This window comes from Micrasema longulum, unplaced genomic scaffold, assembly GCF_059751315.1.
Source record: "Micrasema longulum isolate JH-2025_06_02 unplaced genomic scaffold, ASM5975131v1 h1tg001906l, whole genome shotgun sequence".
NCBI lineage: Eukaryota > Metazoa > Arthropoda > Insecta > Trichoptera > Brachycentridae > Micrasema > Micrasema longulum.
Window position 1 is genome coordinate 103,569 of NW_028279080.1, and position 16,229 is coordinate 119,797.

Here is a 16,229-nt window from a genome sequence, read left to right on the forward strand (position 1 = left end):
AACAAAATTAAAGAAACAGACGATAGAATGCTATATCACTCTGTCTTTGCATACAGACTTCGCTTCCTCCGCATTCATACATTTTCTTTTGATCTATTCATCTCTAATGTTGAATTTGCTCATGCCATATCTTTCTCGATCTTCCTCGTTTTCCACAGAAAATGGACACAGACACATCCATCAACATTCTTCCGCTGTCCGTTTGCTCTATATGTTCGAACCAACGCTGCATTTCTTTCTTGATTCTGCCAATAATGCACGAACACGACTCAGCCATACATAATGCATAGATATCGACATTTGCGCACCTATCAGACATAGTTTTACCACACATCGACCTACTTCCAGCCTACATTCAGCCGGCATTCAGCCATTTCAGCCAGCATTCAGCCTTCTTTCATCCCTCTTTTTTCAATTCTATGGAGGTATGCCTCACTCTCGTGAGAACTGCTAATTAAGCCTTCCGTGATTAACATTTATTTGATACTACCTAAATATCTCATGAAGCTGTGGAATATCCCACTTTTACTAAGTTATCAAAGTTCAAATAAGGCGTGTTAAGACAAAGACAGCATTCTCCATTTTTTTTTCGAATTGATAGTTTTGTTTAGTTTTTTAGTTTTTGTTCTGTAACATTAAATTGACTCCCGTTGTTGTTGCGGAACTAAATACGTTGAGTCAGAAACGTATGAGATTCGGCCATTAATGTTCCGAAACCATTGCATTTGTCAATGGTATTTTTGTTTCCACAGTCGATGGATAGCCATCGTCTTATCTAACCCATTTTGGAGTTTGCCGACTCTGTTTTAACACGCCTGAAATGTATTTTTTTTAAATTTCGTAATAGTTTTGTGATAGCTACCGAAAGAGCTCGAAAGATTACCTTAGTGGCCGCGAGTCCGAGAGGGCCGCCATCGAACTGTCCCAGGGAGTGAGGGCAGGGGCCGGTGGCGGGGCAGAGCGCGCACGCGGGGGGGGGAGGCGCGGGGACAGCAGGGGGGCTGAGCGGTGAGGGGGGCCCGCAGCGCTCGTGCGAGGACGGGTAGAACGTGCCAGCTGCTTTTACCACTGCAAACCAGTGGTCACATTAGGTAATGGAAAACAACTTATACCATACATATGTAAATGTGACATTAAATATGTAAATGTTTTTTTTTTTTTTTTTTTAATTGACAAGTTAACCAACAATATTTTGAGTTTGTCCAAATTTTTGTAGACAAGGACTGGATTCAATTCCCCGGGGAGCTGTTTTTTTTTTATTTATCTGGTAAATTACCTGGTCCATGAAGAAGTATAGAAATTGAAAAAATAACATTTTCAGGCATTGCCTAGTATGTAGGTGAAATAATTCAATTAGATAAATTTCACCCGCATAAATAAAGGTTTCAGCTCTTTAACTTCACAAACATCAACAGATGAAAGAATTGAAGGAATATAGATGTTCAAATATAGGCAGAATGGTGAATGTTACACAGTGTGTTAAGTGGCCACTTAAACCAGCCATTGACAGGTCATAGGCCCTGTAGATGCCTAGACTTCTATATTACCTTTTCTTAAATGTTCTTCATCTCTGTTGTAATATGTTGACAAGTTAACCCTTTTTAAAATGATTTTACATTGACACTCGTACCTATGTTCAGTGTTAAATCAAAATGAATAATCCATCAAAGTGAAAAAACTGTTTGTTTCATAAATACAATAGGAACACACAAAAATAATAAATAATCATTGTGTTTTCATTGAACTCCAGCGCATAAAGCCAGCATTTAAGCTACAATAACCATAGAAGCTAAACTGTAAACTCTCATTGATCTTGACTAATCTTTAATACACGATAGAAGGAAAAACATTTCGATACTGAATAATAATTATGATTCTGACACGAAGTAATGACGATGGTGTTTATATTTTTCATTTGAAGGAAAATTTTATAGCTGTTTAGTACAAGCAAAATAAAAGGTTTTATAAAATAATCAATTCATGAGGCGTCATTTGGTAAAGGTGAATATTATAGAATTTCTAATATGAAAAGACCTTTGTTTTGAAATTATATTTTGATCACGTTTCTTTGATCTTACCTGACACACTGGCATCCGCTTCTTCACTCTTCACCAGCAAACTCCCCCCATGGAACCCATCCAGGGCCGCCTCCCTTCCCTTCAGGGAGTAGTCTCGGACCTCTTCCTTTCTCGCTCCCTCCGGCTCCCCGTCCTGCTCGCTCCTGTGCTTGTGTCCGATCAGGGACGAGTACTGCGTCATCACTCCGGCGCAGTGGCTCGCGCTGCAGTGGAAGTGACCGCGCACCTGCGAGCGCACGCATTTGGCGATGTTACAACAGTCGCAGCTCTGGTAGAAGTCGAATCCCTCTAGAAGTCGAGGTACGGAGTGCGTCTCGCGGCTGTGGACTTCCAGGGAAGAGTGGTCCTCGGAAGTGAATGCGCAGTGAGAACAGTGCATGTGGATGCGTGAGGCGCGAATCTGACACGCGGGATGCTGTGCGCTGCATGCGTCCGGAGTTGTATACACGTCGAAATGGTGGAACTTTATTTTCTGAAATAAAAAATAAACCATTTTAATACATCGTAATAACGAAGCAAATCTGTTTTAAGAATATTTATATTGGGTAAATTCCCAATAACTGGCGTTAATAACAGATAGTAAAAAGAAAGAACCGGCGCTGGGCGGGTCATGTGGTGTCACAAGAAGTTGATGAAGAAGTTGGCCCCTCAGAAATCTAAATTGGAGATCATACAGAAATAAAAAGAAAGCGAGGAGACAACGGAGGAAATGGATGGATGAAATCTATACCAGAGTGACCGGGACAGAAAACATGGAAAAATTTGGAAGAGGCCCATATCGAGCAGAGGAAAGAAACGGTTTGACAAGAAGAAGAAGAAAACCAAAAGAAAATAATTAAATTGATTAATATATTTTCAACTACGTACAGAGAATTCTTCGTTGGTTGGAGATGGAGACGGTGGCACCGACACATGACTGCTCTTTGGTAGTTTAAAGGATGTGAAGATCGCTTGCGGAGTTGCCTGAAAACACTACGAATTATAAAACACATCAAATCCCGCAATACTTTAAACCTGTTTATAATGTTGCCAAAACAATGTCTTACGTGATCTGCCCAGACTTCGACGACTCGATTTTTCGGAGGCCTTCCCCGCTTTCTGCTGAACATTTCATCCAGAGAGCTCGCCGCCCCGACGTGGCCTTGCCCTTGGGCCTGAATGACTCCGGGACTCAACATGTTCGGGGCCAGACTCTGCAGGAGAGCCGGACTCAAGTTCTGCAGAACTCCGGCTGGAAGACTTTGGAGAACGCTCGGGGGAAGGCTTTGGAGAATGTTGGGAGGAATGTTCTGGTTTTGGAAGGCAGCGGGAAGTAAGCTCTGTAAGGTAGCGGGAGGTAAGTTCTGGAGCGGGTTTTGGCCCAGAGATTGGAGGGGGTTCTGGTTGAGCGCGTGTGCGAGACGTCCCAGAGTCGGAGAGAGCGGTGAGATGAGAGCGTGTTGGCGATGGTGCTCCAGTCTACGGAACGGCTGGTCTTCTGACGGTAGAATGACGCAGCCGCAATTTTCCTATTGAAAAAATCAAAAGGTAAATGTAACTATGAATAAATTATAAGAATAACAAAATGGACATGCCCACGGCGTTGTGCGCAGCCTTACCCAGGTGCAGTGGTAGTGCGTAGAGTCCCTGATGTGGTGGCAGGAGGAACTACCGCACGGGCGTGAGCGGGAGAAGGTCTGGAAGTAGGCGGCTGTCACCTGACACTGGTGCTCGTGCTCTAAGGCGTGCTTCATCATAGTGTTGTGGCAACTGTAACACAATTATCGAAGTGTTATCGATCAGCAAGTTTATATGTGTATTCTCTTGGGTTATGTTCCGTGGACACGAGCTTCACGTACCTGTGTGCCATGTTACAGCCCTCAGCGAGACAATGGTAATGCTTATTGAAGGCGGAGCACTTCTGGCACTTATCATCCTCGTCAGTTCCTCCGTTAAAGGTGTGGATATACTTTCTGCAGACTTCCTCTACTACAAGCTGGTTCTGGAAATAAAACGTACAACCAAACATTAGACATTACACAGTCACAGTAGCAATGATATTCACAGTGTCATTTGTAAAACTAAGGTAACTGACTGGAACTGCGGAGGAGTACAAATTACGAGCAAAATTAACCCTTAACAGTGAACAGTGAACATGGTCGCGAAACACTATCATCTCTATGTTTAAGTAAATATGGGTGCGTTTATTATTACCATTTTTTACAACAAAAGATATGTTCTTTAATAAGAACATATCTTTTACACATATTAATGTGGTGTACCAAAATGAAATAAACAGTGTATGGAATTACTGGCGAATTTAATTTAAAGAATCACTCTTTACAATAGATAAGAAATCCTCTTACTTGACAAAACGTCAACAAGCCACTTGTGAGTATTAAAACACAGCATAACTACAAAATATCGTGAGGTCCTATGAATTGCCAAAATGCTATCACTGTTTCAAATCTAGTCGACAATTTCGTTAGATACTGGATAACTCACCAAGCTCTGTTGATGCTCCATGACGGCGTCCATCGAGGCCAGGTCTTGCAGGGGGACGAGGGGAGGGGGGCCCCCCGCCGCCGCCCTGTCCTCCCCCTCGCCGCCGCCCCCGCTGCCCGGGGAGCCGCCCTCCGGGAACATGGCACTCTGCATCACGGATGAAGGTATCCTGGAAACAAATTGTTAATAAGCTCAACTGCCGTTTATCAAATAAATTTAGGTGGGTAAATAGGTGGGTCTTCAAACTATCTATCGATGTTATCACACTGAATTCTCACAAAGAGGGTTCGGGAAAAAATTACTTTTCAATGTTTGAGATTGTCTCTTGGGTCTCGGGTGGTTTCGATTGAACTCATATTGATATTGTTTTGTTTGGAAATGCGGAAGAGTGCCGGATGAAGATGGAGATATTTACCCGTAGTTCAGTTCCTGATCTTTGCGCTCGTGCTTCCTCTTGTGAGAGAACAGTTGGCTGGACGAGTGTAGGACGTAGTTACAGCGCGGCCTAATGCAGTGGATGTGGTTGCACATTCTGCTAAACCTTTAAACAAAAGGAATTAAGTAACAACTGTTATCAACAAGGTGCCAGAAAGATGTGTAGATACTTAGAGACATCTAATAAGATAGCTGTACCTCAGAGGCAGACGGATGCAAATCCAAACGTCAAGTGTTCAACAATAGCCTAAAGAATCTATTTTCTCTAAGCGATTTCTAATAATTCAGAACATTAATTTGTTATTTCAGTATCTTAATGCATTGGTTCTTTTATTATAAGACTAACATTTCTTCAAAATCAATGGACATGATCATAAACTGGATAGGAAAATCGAAATGTCCTTCCATTAAATTCTGGATTTGCATCCGTCTGCCTCTGAGGTACAAACATTATAGTGCAATAGCCGAAGAAAAGTTTGGTGGAATCAAATAACAATCAACCCAGAACTTTGCATGTGGTAGCCGAATACGCTAAACACGTTGAGTCACCGCAAGTCCTGTGAATGTCTAGATTTCAATTAAAAAAAAACTGTGTTTTCCAAAATATTGTTAGTCAAATATTTGACTAAATTCATTTACCTGCAGTCCCTGTAAGGACAAGGTTCATTTTTCATGTATTTCTTGAAGCCATCCCTCGCGAGTTGTTCATCTTTAATGTGATATGTCTTGTGTTTTTCTGAAAATAAAATTTTCGTAAGAATTAATAAAAAATACTGCGTAATTCAAAGAATCAAATGTTGTAAAATCAATTAGAAATCAGATCGAAGGTCTGAGGTTCGAACCCCACTCTACCACAACTCGATTCCTATTTTCCACACTTTATACTAGTTTTTTATGACTTATTAAATATTTGGGTACCTAAATAATAATAACTTAAATAAGTTAAAGAATGGTAAATTTCTTTTTGCCATCTTTTTTGTTTAAATCCCTGGGATTTTTCGCAACCAGCCGCTGCATATCTCATGCCACTCTACACAGTACTCGGTAGTAGTTAGTGAAGGTGAGGTGATCAGATCAGCCTCACGCTTCAGGTGCTAGGACTAGCGCAGGAACATGAAATATTGCAGTAGAGAACCGCCATTCTTAACAATTTTTCGTGTTGACTTTCACGGGACTCGAACCCGGGGTCTCGAACGTGGTAGGCGAATGCACCGATCGCCGCATCACGAGTCAGACTTATCTCCACTCGTGGATTTTACCTGAAAGTGGCCATGCAGTCGAAAGCACCAATCCGGGATTCGAGAGACTCAATTTAACTGGTCATATTATGCTTTCCAACAAATGGGTATTATGCACAAATAAGATATTGTTAGTTTGGAGACTTATAGGTATATCCTATTTGTGAATCATATCTGTTTCGATTTTCCATTAACATAATATCGCCTTTAAACACAATCTGGCATATCCTAGGAGTTAATGAGTTGAGTAAATCAGTTGCACGTACCCATATCGGCCTTATTCTTGAAGGTGTACCGACAGCCCTGCCTGCGGCAGTGGAAGTGCGTGGTGCGCTGGCCGCGGAAGGCGCAGTGCGGAGCCGTACAGCGCTCCGTGGCGCGGAACCTCTGGAAGCCCTCCTGGAGGATGGCCGAGTCCTTGCGGTGGTAGTTGGCGTGCATCTGGACGTCTGACGTCGAAATATACACCTGAAATTATCCATTATTTGCATTTGGGTGCCAATTACCGTGTTCTGGGATTCATTTGAGAAAACTTAAAAAAACTTAAACGCAATATTAGCGATACTGCGAAGCGTACATAATCTATAAATACAAGGTATATACAGAAAGTAAGTTAGGTTGGTAGTTCTTAACATGGCAGCGCTGCGATCGCAGTTTCGCACACGCTCGATAAGTCTTACCCTGACCTTTTGAGAAGGAGTTGATGCCACGCCATTATGAATAAGCTGACTGTTGTATACGTTTCGTGGTGCTTGTTTGAAATGCCAAATAAAATTGAAAATCTAGCCGCTCGGGAGGAAAAGTCTGTTTCTTAATGCGAATAATGTTAAACCAGTCCACATTCATCTATGAGGTGTAGGGAGAACATGTAATAAGTAATAAGTGCTTCAACAGTAAGAAGATGGGTGAGACGGTTCAACGAAAGTCGTGGAAATGTGCATGATGACAAACGAAGTGGACTGACGTTTAGTGTAAAATCATTTTTTAAATAAATATTTCATGTCCACATTCCCAGAAATCGAACCCGGGATCTCAAGCATGGTAGACGAACGCAATAAACACTAGACTACGGGGCGGACTTATCTTCATTAAATTTCCTTAATGAGGATTTACATCTAAGAGTAGCCGCCGTGCAATGACAACGATAGACGCCCATTTCATTTTGATCTAATTTGGTCCATCAACACACGAGGGGTGAGGGGTGGTGCCTTTACTGTTCAACAATTAGAGTTTTTTATTATCGTACGTTTATGTTATACAGGGTATAATGTCATATTTAGTATGGTGATGACTTTCGTTTATAAATATTAGCTCAGCAATATATTTCGATCGTGTTACTGTTATGCCAGGAAATTATAAATGTTCCAAATGAGAACTGAAAACATATAATTTATCCGTACCTTATCGCAGCCGTCTTGTATGCAGTGGTAGTGAGTCTGACTCCGGTTGTGCGGACATCCCGCCCCCCTCTCCCCGCAGTCGTCCAGGGGAGAGTAACGCATGAACCCGTGAGCCAACGACTCGTCCCGCTTCTTGTGCCACTATTAGACAAAAATGCATTTCAGTTCATTTTAAATACTTACCAACATTATAACTAAATATTTATTTTCAAAGTAAACCCAGGTCAAAACTTTTTAATCCGAGTAAATAATGCCCGCTCATGAGAGAAAGCTGCAATTTGTGGAATGCCACAATGGTGGCAAATGACAAGGCGATATCCGCCGCCGCATTAAGTAAATACCTGACGCCTTAAGTACATACCAATAAAATTAGTAAAAATGCGAACCTTGAAATGCCTGATCATCTCTTCCTTCTTGCAGAAGACTCTTCCGCTGCAGTCCAGGCAGTGGAAATGTTCCCGGTAACCGAGATCCTTGCAGTAGGAAGAACCGCATTCCAGAGCTGATCCATACCTAGAACGATGTCATCGTAAATTATTGTGTTTTGGAAGCAAAAAAAATTGTGGGAACAATAGCGATAGCGTGTTTTTATTTATCTTCCGGGGGATCGGGCAGGATTTCCATAATTCAACTTTAATAAAAAGATGATTCGAATCAAGCGTTTTGATTATTTACACCTGGTAAAGTTTTTCAGTACTTTTCATGATAATTAATGGTAATTAACTTCCAATCTATGTATCGTTGCACTTGTTTGATTTGTTTATTCTGCTGATAATACAACAGCCCAAAACAACACTAATTTCCTTATCCGCACCACTCCGACAGTCCGACTCTCCGATCGCAGCACATCCGGATCATTTTTATCACGTGAAAGATAACGTGATCAATCTTATACTTCAGGTACCAGTCCAGGGACGGTGAAATATTGCGGTGTAAAACCATCAATAAAACAAATATTTCACTTCAACTCTGCTAGGAATCGAACTCGGGAGCTCGAGAATGGTAGATGAACGTACCGACCACTGCACTATGAGGCTGACTTATCCCCACTCGATTTCCTTTTTCCTCAAGTAAAAACTTAAGTACTCTCGGGAGTAGTCGTCGAGTTGATATTGCTCATCCAAGATTCTGGGACTATTTCACACGTAGATCTGTATTTTTTATCTGCCTGGATGCCGAATTATTATTATTATGTACCGAACGTTTATCAGAAATGAAGTAATGAGTTATGTTACCTCTTCACATATCTAGAATAGTCCAGAGCGGGTATAGTTGGCTGCCTTCTTCCGTCCAGTTGGCCGAGAGACGCCAGCAATGCTGAAACAAATGTTTGCACATTATTATACAAATAATCTAACCAAATGCATTATTTCTTTCCTTTCCCCAGTGTTGCTATGCGAGCGAGTATATCTGTATTTATTGAGTCGGAGATTATTTTGTAGAACTCCATGTAAGTAACTTCAATCCAATACTGATTTGAGTCTATATATTTTATTTTATTGATTGATAAGGTAAGAAAGAGTCACCGAGATGGTTCGGTCAAGTTGAACAAATGGCTGAAAAAAGAATGCTAAAACAGATTTATACGGTGAGAATGAATAGAAACATAGGACGAGGATAACCAGGAGCTCAATCACAGATGGCTATCGACATGCTAAAAAACGTGCTAAGTATTTGAGCGATCACCACGAACAATCATGAACACGCTGAAATTAAAGCGGTCGTGTTGCAAAACGAAATTCAACTTCGGTCAGTTCAAGAGGATTGGTTGAATCTCGCACAGGAACTTATCTATGGCGTTTTGCAACGCGACCGCTTTAACTTCAGCGTGTTCATGATTGTTCGTGGTGATCGCTCAAATACTTAGCACGTTTTTTAGCATGTCGATAGCCATCTGTGATTGAGCTCCAGGAGAGACTAGCACGATCAGATAAACCAAAATCTAAAGTCTCGTCGATTCCCGACATGGTTGACATGAAATATTTATTTGAAAAGATGATTTTACACTAGAATATTTCATAGTTTTTGGACTGGCACCTGAAGCGTAAGACTGATTGACTGACTCTTATCTTCATGTAACAAAAATAAAAAAAACATCTATATAGATAATGAAGAGGGTATATATATATGTATATATATGCCACTACTGATGTATCAAACCCTCTTCATTATAAATACACGTTAAATTATCATTTTTTACCTACACACCCACACACATTCATTCCGACACGCGTATGAACACCCTCTTTCACATACACACACACATGAGTACAAACGTCACACACACACAATTATGTAAACTCTCTCCTTATATATTTAGTATGATCAGATTACCAGTTGATTTTTTCAATTGGTTCTAATATTGTTAATATATTGTTATGTAATAGCTGTAAAAATCCTGAATAAAGTCAAATGCAGTGCCCTATGCATCATTAGGTACGTAAAAATAAAGATGATGACGATGGATTGTTAAATAATATTTTCCTTATCATTCGTTTTATTTTTTTATTCATATCAAATTGTAAGTTTTCATCATTTATGTTTCTGATTTCAATTGTGAAATCAGAAACATTGGTGAATAATCGGGATAAGAATGTACAATTCAAAAATAAAAATGTTTAATTTGTACATTCAGAATAAGGTATCATTCCTCAATTTGATGCGATGATTCATTACACCATTACCGTATTCAAATCATGAGGTAGGTGCTCACATTATATCCGAACAAGTTAATAAACTGTATTTTTCTCCTTAAATTCTAATTGCCCACACGTACCACGTACACGCATACGGGCGAGGAGTTAGTATTCGCCGGGTCTCGTGACACCCACACGCTGGCACTGCACGAGTATGTATCGTATCCAGCATCTAGCGTAGTAACGCTGAGTGATAATTGCTCAAATGGAACTGGCAGATGTGCTCAATTAGACATTCTGTAAGAAATCTGGAAACTACTTATACCTCAAAGTTAGCGTTCACATAACTCTGCCAGCCTTTATCTCCGCATTAGTATATTTATTAATTTTTTGCAATAAAACTTTTCTAAATTATTTCTAAAGTTTATTTTTATTTGTGTAAATATGTATTTTTCCCGAGTGCAGATAGTGGCATGTTTTAAAGTGAAGTTTTAATAACACACACAGTCATACGGTATGTAAAGTGGCCACTCAACCCAGCCAATGACAAGTCATAAACCCTGTAAAAGCCCAGACGTCCATATTTATTTCTTTAGAATTTTCTCCATCCTCCATTGTAAATGGTTTTTGTTTAAATAAGATTTAGATATAAATATTTATTTATCAGGGATGTATGTGATTTTTGTACTTTTGTACCAAAGTTGAGTGTTTTCAGTTCGGACAGTGGACAGTAGATGGTGTTAGGAGGTCATTTTCAGATTTTTTAAATTCTTTCTATTAAGGTGATTCTAAACGAAAATATGAAACTAATTATTCATAGATGGCGCTTTTATATTTTTTTTATTGAAAACTGCCATTTTTACGTTGATTTTCAATGGAAATTTTACAAAACTTGGTTTGCGGAAACCTTACACTATATTCATTGTAAAAAATATCATAACACTATAATTTAGGTCCTTTTTACAAAACGGTGTACAAAACAAAAAATAACTTATCTTATTTTTTGTGTTGCGTCCATTAACATTATTTGCATGTTACACTCTTATGATTAATACAATAATAAACAATTGAATTTTGCATAATCGTTATTAATAAACATACAAGTTTTGAATTGTTTTTATTAAACGATTTTTTTATTAAATTTAAAAAAAACACGTCATTTTCAATTCTTAAATAATGATTCGGGTTGTGATCCCGTCGCTAGGATTGAGGACTCACGGATCAGGGGTTCGAGGTTCGAACCCCACTCTACCCCAACTTGATACCCATTTTCTAAAAGAGAGTTAGGTATTTACAACTCGTTTAAAATGGACCAAAAATCGAAATATCAGAAAGCTAATATTTCTTTTTTTAAAAAGCTTTTATAAACATGTAAATATACTTTTTGTTATCATGGCGGCCGGCCTCCGTGGTGTAGTGGTCAAGACACTCGACTCACGCACGGAAGGTTCCGGATTCGATTCCCGGTGAGAACGCAAAAATTAAAATGTGATTTTTCTCAAGCCTGGGTGTTCTGTGATGTAATTCACCACTGTAATTGAGCCTCCTGGCCTGTCGTGGTGCAAAAAACTTTAAAAGATAATAAAATAAATTAATCAATGAACATGTAAATTTTGCGATCTTGTTCTTATAAATGGATAAACGCGTATATTTTCTATCCATCTTTAACTATCGCGGGCAGATTCTTCCATTCAGGCATCTACTTCAAATATTTATTCGTCCAAATGGACGAATAAATATTTTTTTCTCTGATAATTTAATAACCTCACATTGTCATAGTAATGATAATTTCTAAGTTACTATTTTCCTTGGCCACGTTCAAATGAAATAGTGCATAGGGCACTGTAACGCAGGATTCAGCGTATAGCGTATATATCTTAATCATCTGTCACATAAATACAAGAGAATCGGTATTATTTTATGCCGACTTTATCGGGAATCGAACATGGAACTTTATCAATGTTAGCAAAACGCGAGTTCCACTGCGCGTAATCTACCTACCTAATGTATGCAGTTATCGCTTAGTGAAAATATTGTTTATCGTTCGGTCCCCGACGGGTTAGACGGTTGGACAGTGTTAATTGTTAAATAATTGAATCATCACGCGTTACAATGGAGTCCTTTTTCTCAAAACAAAACGTTCAGGTATTACTCGCAACTTACATATTATTATGTATGGTAGGTACCTATTATTTACCTCGCAGCATAGCGCCATACTCATTATGATCGTCCTATCCCTATCCACACCTAGTGATTCATAGGCCACTGCGTCCACTTTTAAAACCGATGTCTCACGTCCACCCTGCCAGGAATCGAACCTAGGAACTCGAGTATGCTACCCTCCGCGGAGGACTTACAGAATTTTCGCAGGAGAGTAGCCACTAACCCAATTCATATCAATATATTACAACGACTTTTGCGAAGTAATAGAGCTGAAACCTCCATCGCGCGGGTGAGATTTATCAGGCTGAACCATTTCACCCACAATTTTAATACTTCTTGTTGTTTTGACCAAACTGACCGGCATAAGAAATATAAAACATTGTTTTCAGGCGTTGCCTAGCGGGTGAATCAATTCAGCCGGATAAATCTCACCCGCGCGATAAACGTTGCAGGCAGAAGAGTCTACTTTTAAAACGGACCCGGGTAAGTGGGTGGGGGCGGAGCTTTCGATGAAAAAAAGATTTATGAGTTGACAAAATGTGAATGTTTAAACATAGGCAGAATTGTGGATGTTTCACAGTGCGTAAAGTGGCCACTCAAACCAAACAACGACAGGTCGAAAGCCCTGTAAATGCTTAGACTTCCATATTCCCTGCTAAAAAACATTTTCTCTCTCTGTTGCGACAAATCTAGATCTAAATAACTCCCTAGGGAGGAAATCCAGCCTGTCTAGAAACATTTAGACGTATTCAAAACATTGTGAATATTTATACTTTTTTATATAGTATGATTCGATTTATTACGGAGCAGACTACGCACGAATAAAATTTTTGGTACGTATTGTCCGAGGACGGGATCGAACCCGAACATCCGAATATGTTTAGCTAGTCGTACGTCTTTTATTGGTATCGAATATACACGGGTTTTTAGGTTCAGACAGCGAAACTTCAGTGGAACATTCCTCATGGTAAGTTTTTAAAAAATCCTATATGTTTTTTTCCAAAAAGTAATTTTAAAAATATAATGTAATCGCAAAATGTAGTAAATCTTTCCACAAACCCCTCCTCCTCTCCTACCCAGCCGCTTCCCTTGTCCGCGTCTGGCGCGTATCGCTTCGTTGGTCAAATACGTTTTTGTCGCTATTTTTTTTCGTCGGGGAGGGGCGGGGATTTCCAGAAGGGATGCTTGTCCGAGAAACTGATGATTTACTCCATTTAGAAATCATATATATATTTTTTTAATGACTTTTTGGTAAATTTTTCTTAGGGCTTTTTTTAAAGCTTATTATGAGGAATGTCCCTCTGAAGTTTCGCGGTCTGGCCCCGAATAACCGCGTATACCGACGTAGTAGGTACCTAATACAAACAATAAAAGGTCGTGAGATATTATATTATTACGGAGGTAGATGACGACATTACATACGAATCGCTCGCTGCTTCGAATCATCAAAATTTGGAAACTCATAAAGATTCGTAATTCTCGGTAAACAACAATTATTATTTATTACCTACTCAAATTGATTCGACTCTGACAATAATAATCGATATGAGGAATGTCATCGGAACAATGGATCTTACAAGCGACGAATGGTTTTCGAATGTATAATTTTAACAATTATTTTGCATTGAACCGTTTTTGTTATAATATTTTAAGTATCTCCGAATGATTGTTGATATGGCTGGATTATACGCCTCGAGATTCGAGTTTAAAATTTATTACAACGGAGAGGGAAAATATTTTTGAGAGTGGAATATGAATATCGATGCGTTAAAAAAACTTACGACCTGTCGTCGATCGGTTAAGTGATCACTTGACACGCTGTGTGACAATCACCATTCTGCCTGTGTTTGCTTCCACATTTCCTCAACTTTTCCACCCGTTGGCTTTATTTTATATACGTTACGTGCCATGTTAATGCGACCGTAGTTGAGGTAAAGAATGCATGTTTTCCACATCGATGGACAATATTTCGGAATGTGACACGTAGGTGTACTGCCTATGCCTAAATAATAATATGTAGATCGTCGCGTAGCAGGACTGAGGTGGCGACGGGCGGGGCATGTTGCGAGACGAGACCCCGCAAGATGGACCCCTAAAGAGACCTCGGGAGAATAAGCGAGGCGTCGGAAGACCTCAAAAAAGATGGTCCGATGACGTAGCTGCTGCAGGGGGTAAGAATTGGCTGAAGAGGCCAGAGGCCATATCCAGCAGTGGAGGACAGAAGGCTGAAGAAGAAGATGAAGATCGTCACAGTTTCGTGTGCTTTTTGCGGGTTAACCATCATATCACCACATCACCAGCAGAGATGCTAAAAGCGGTCACCGATATCATGAATGTAGACATAAAACTAAATTGGGTTTCGTCTGTGTCCGGGTGGATGAAAAATACAATTATTTTTGTGAAATATAATCAGAATCCTAGACGAGTGTTTGACTCTTTTTTTTAAGTTTATAATTTTAGGCTTTTTAGGAAGGTAAAAGTCCTGGAAAAGAAAATCGAGTGGAGAAAAGCGGTTGGGCGTATTCTCCTACCGCGCTTGAAGTCCCAGGTTCAATTCCTGATACGGTCAACGAGAAATATTTGTCTGTAAGGTAGATTTACAGTGCAATATTTTCCTGTTTTGGAATTATTCATTCTAGCGAGGTGTTGATTCAATTCTATTGTCCGGAGATGGGGAGAGAGTGTGGCCGAGTGTGGTCGAGTGGAAGACGGGCAGACGGAGCGGAGGTCCCGTGTTCGATGCCCGCCCGTGACAATAATGAGGTCATTACACCGCGCTGATGGGACTCGGCACGGGCCGTGCGGACTTAGATAGGACGGATTTTGCATTCGGAAACCAGTTTCCTCTCAAATTCTACAAAGGTATCACTGAGAGAGGGGTCAATTTTGTGACAACAGGGTGACGTGGAAGTTATTAGCTTGTTTAATTACGTTTACGCAACAAATAAATAAATAATATTAAATGAGATGCGTCATTTTAATGATTTATCATGTTCAATATTTGGATTCTAATCTTTTTAGACAAGTACCGGATGTAACCCCCGAGAATTTTTTAATAAGATCTCGAGCTTTTTCATTTTTTTACTTTTTTTTTCATTTCATTTAATTTTTTTGCACCACAACAGGCCAGGAGGCCCAATTACAATGGTGAATTACATTACAGAACAACCAGGCTTGAGAAAAATCACATTTTTAATTTTTGTGTTCTCACCGGGAATCGAACCCGGAACCTTCCGTGCGTGAGAAACTTAGACCATTTCGAGTTCATGTGACGATGTAACTCATGACGTACATGATCGAGATACGACGATCCGATTCCGAGTAAAATAACAAAGTTTGCTTTGCATTTGTTTTCGGGAGAAGGCATTTCGCGACCTTCCTGTGTATCGGGAAAATGCAGATACTCGGGAATGTCTTATGTTTCGGAGTCCAGATTTCACGATTCCGAGAATGTCCTTTTAACTCCCAACATTGACTTATTGTAAAAGGATTCGGAACGTGGTTAATCCCTCCACGCGACTTTCGCACATTCCGAAAAACAGAAAATTGAAAAGTAATCCGACGATCAATTTCGTTTTAAAAAGAACATAGGTATCTGAAGTCCGTGGCGCTATTTGGATTCAATCTTGGTACCGATCAATTGGCCCTTCATTATTTTCAAGTATCAACCGGTCATTACTTGATTACATTATTTTGAACATAATTCCGATTTTAGCTTTTTTTACCGTATAATATTTTACGCGTATTAAAAAAAATTCAAAAATACTTATGTTACGAGAGTAAAATTTTTTGACA

At 39.7% G+C, this 16,229-nt stretch overlaps 2 protein-coding genes across 7 annotated transcripts in view; one reads left to right on the top strand and one right to left on the bottom strand.

Moving 5' to 3' along the window:
- LOC148273578 (uncharacterized) overlaps positions 1-8,289 on the top strand; it is a 64,721-nt gene extending 56,432 nt beyond the window's left edge. The window contains exon 7 of the transcript XR_015824541.1: positions 8,056-8,289. The gene's annotated coding sequence lies outside the window, so the exon portion shown is untranslated. The remainder of the gene's footprint in view (positions 1-8,055) is intronic.
- The window catches only part of LOC148273580 (zinc finger protein castor homolog 1-like), an 89,386-nt gene that overhangs the window by 7,643 nt on the left and 65,514 nt on the right, over positions 1-16,229 (bottom strand). For 3 of the 6 annotated variants that reach the window (XM_088238472.1, XM_088238468.1, XM_088238473.1), the window contains 13 exons: positions 8,871-8,952; positions 8,022-8,148; positions 7,636-7,776; positions 6,502-6,703; positions 5,637-5,733; positions 4,978-5,103; positions 4,563-4,731; positions 3,917-4,059; positions 3,677-3,827; positions 3,125-3,586; positions 2,946-3,050; positions 2,079-2,550; positions 884-1,068 (listed from right to left, as the gene is read on the bottom strand). In XM_088238472.1, the coding sequence (XP_088094598.1) occupies positions 884-1,068; positions 2,079-2,550; positions 2,946-3,050; positions 3,125-3,586; positions 3,677-3,827; positions 3,917-4,059; positions 4,563-4,731; positions 4,978-5,103; positions 5,637-5,733; positions 6,502-6,703; positions 7,636-7,776; positions 8,022-8,148; positions 8,871-8,952 (2,462 nt within the window). The remainder of the gene's footprint in view (positions 1-883; positions 1,069-2,078; positions 2,551-2,945; positions 3,051-3,124; positions 3,587-3,676; positions 3,828-3,916; positions 4,060-4,562; positions 4,732-4,977; positions 5,104-5,636; positions 5,734-6,501; positions 6,704-7,635; positions 7,777-8,021; positions 8,149-8,870; positions 8,953-16,229) is intronic. The other 3 variants (XM_088238469.1, XM_088238471.1, XM_088238470.1) reach the window with 3 other exon arrangements.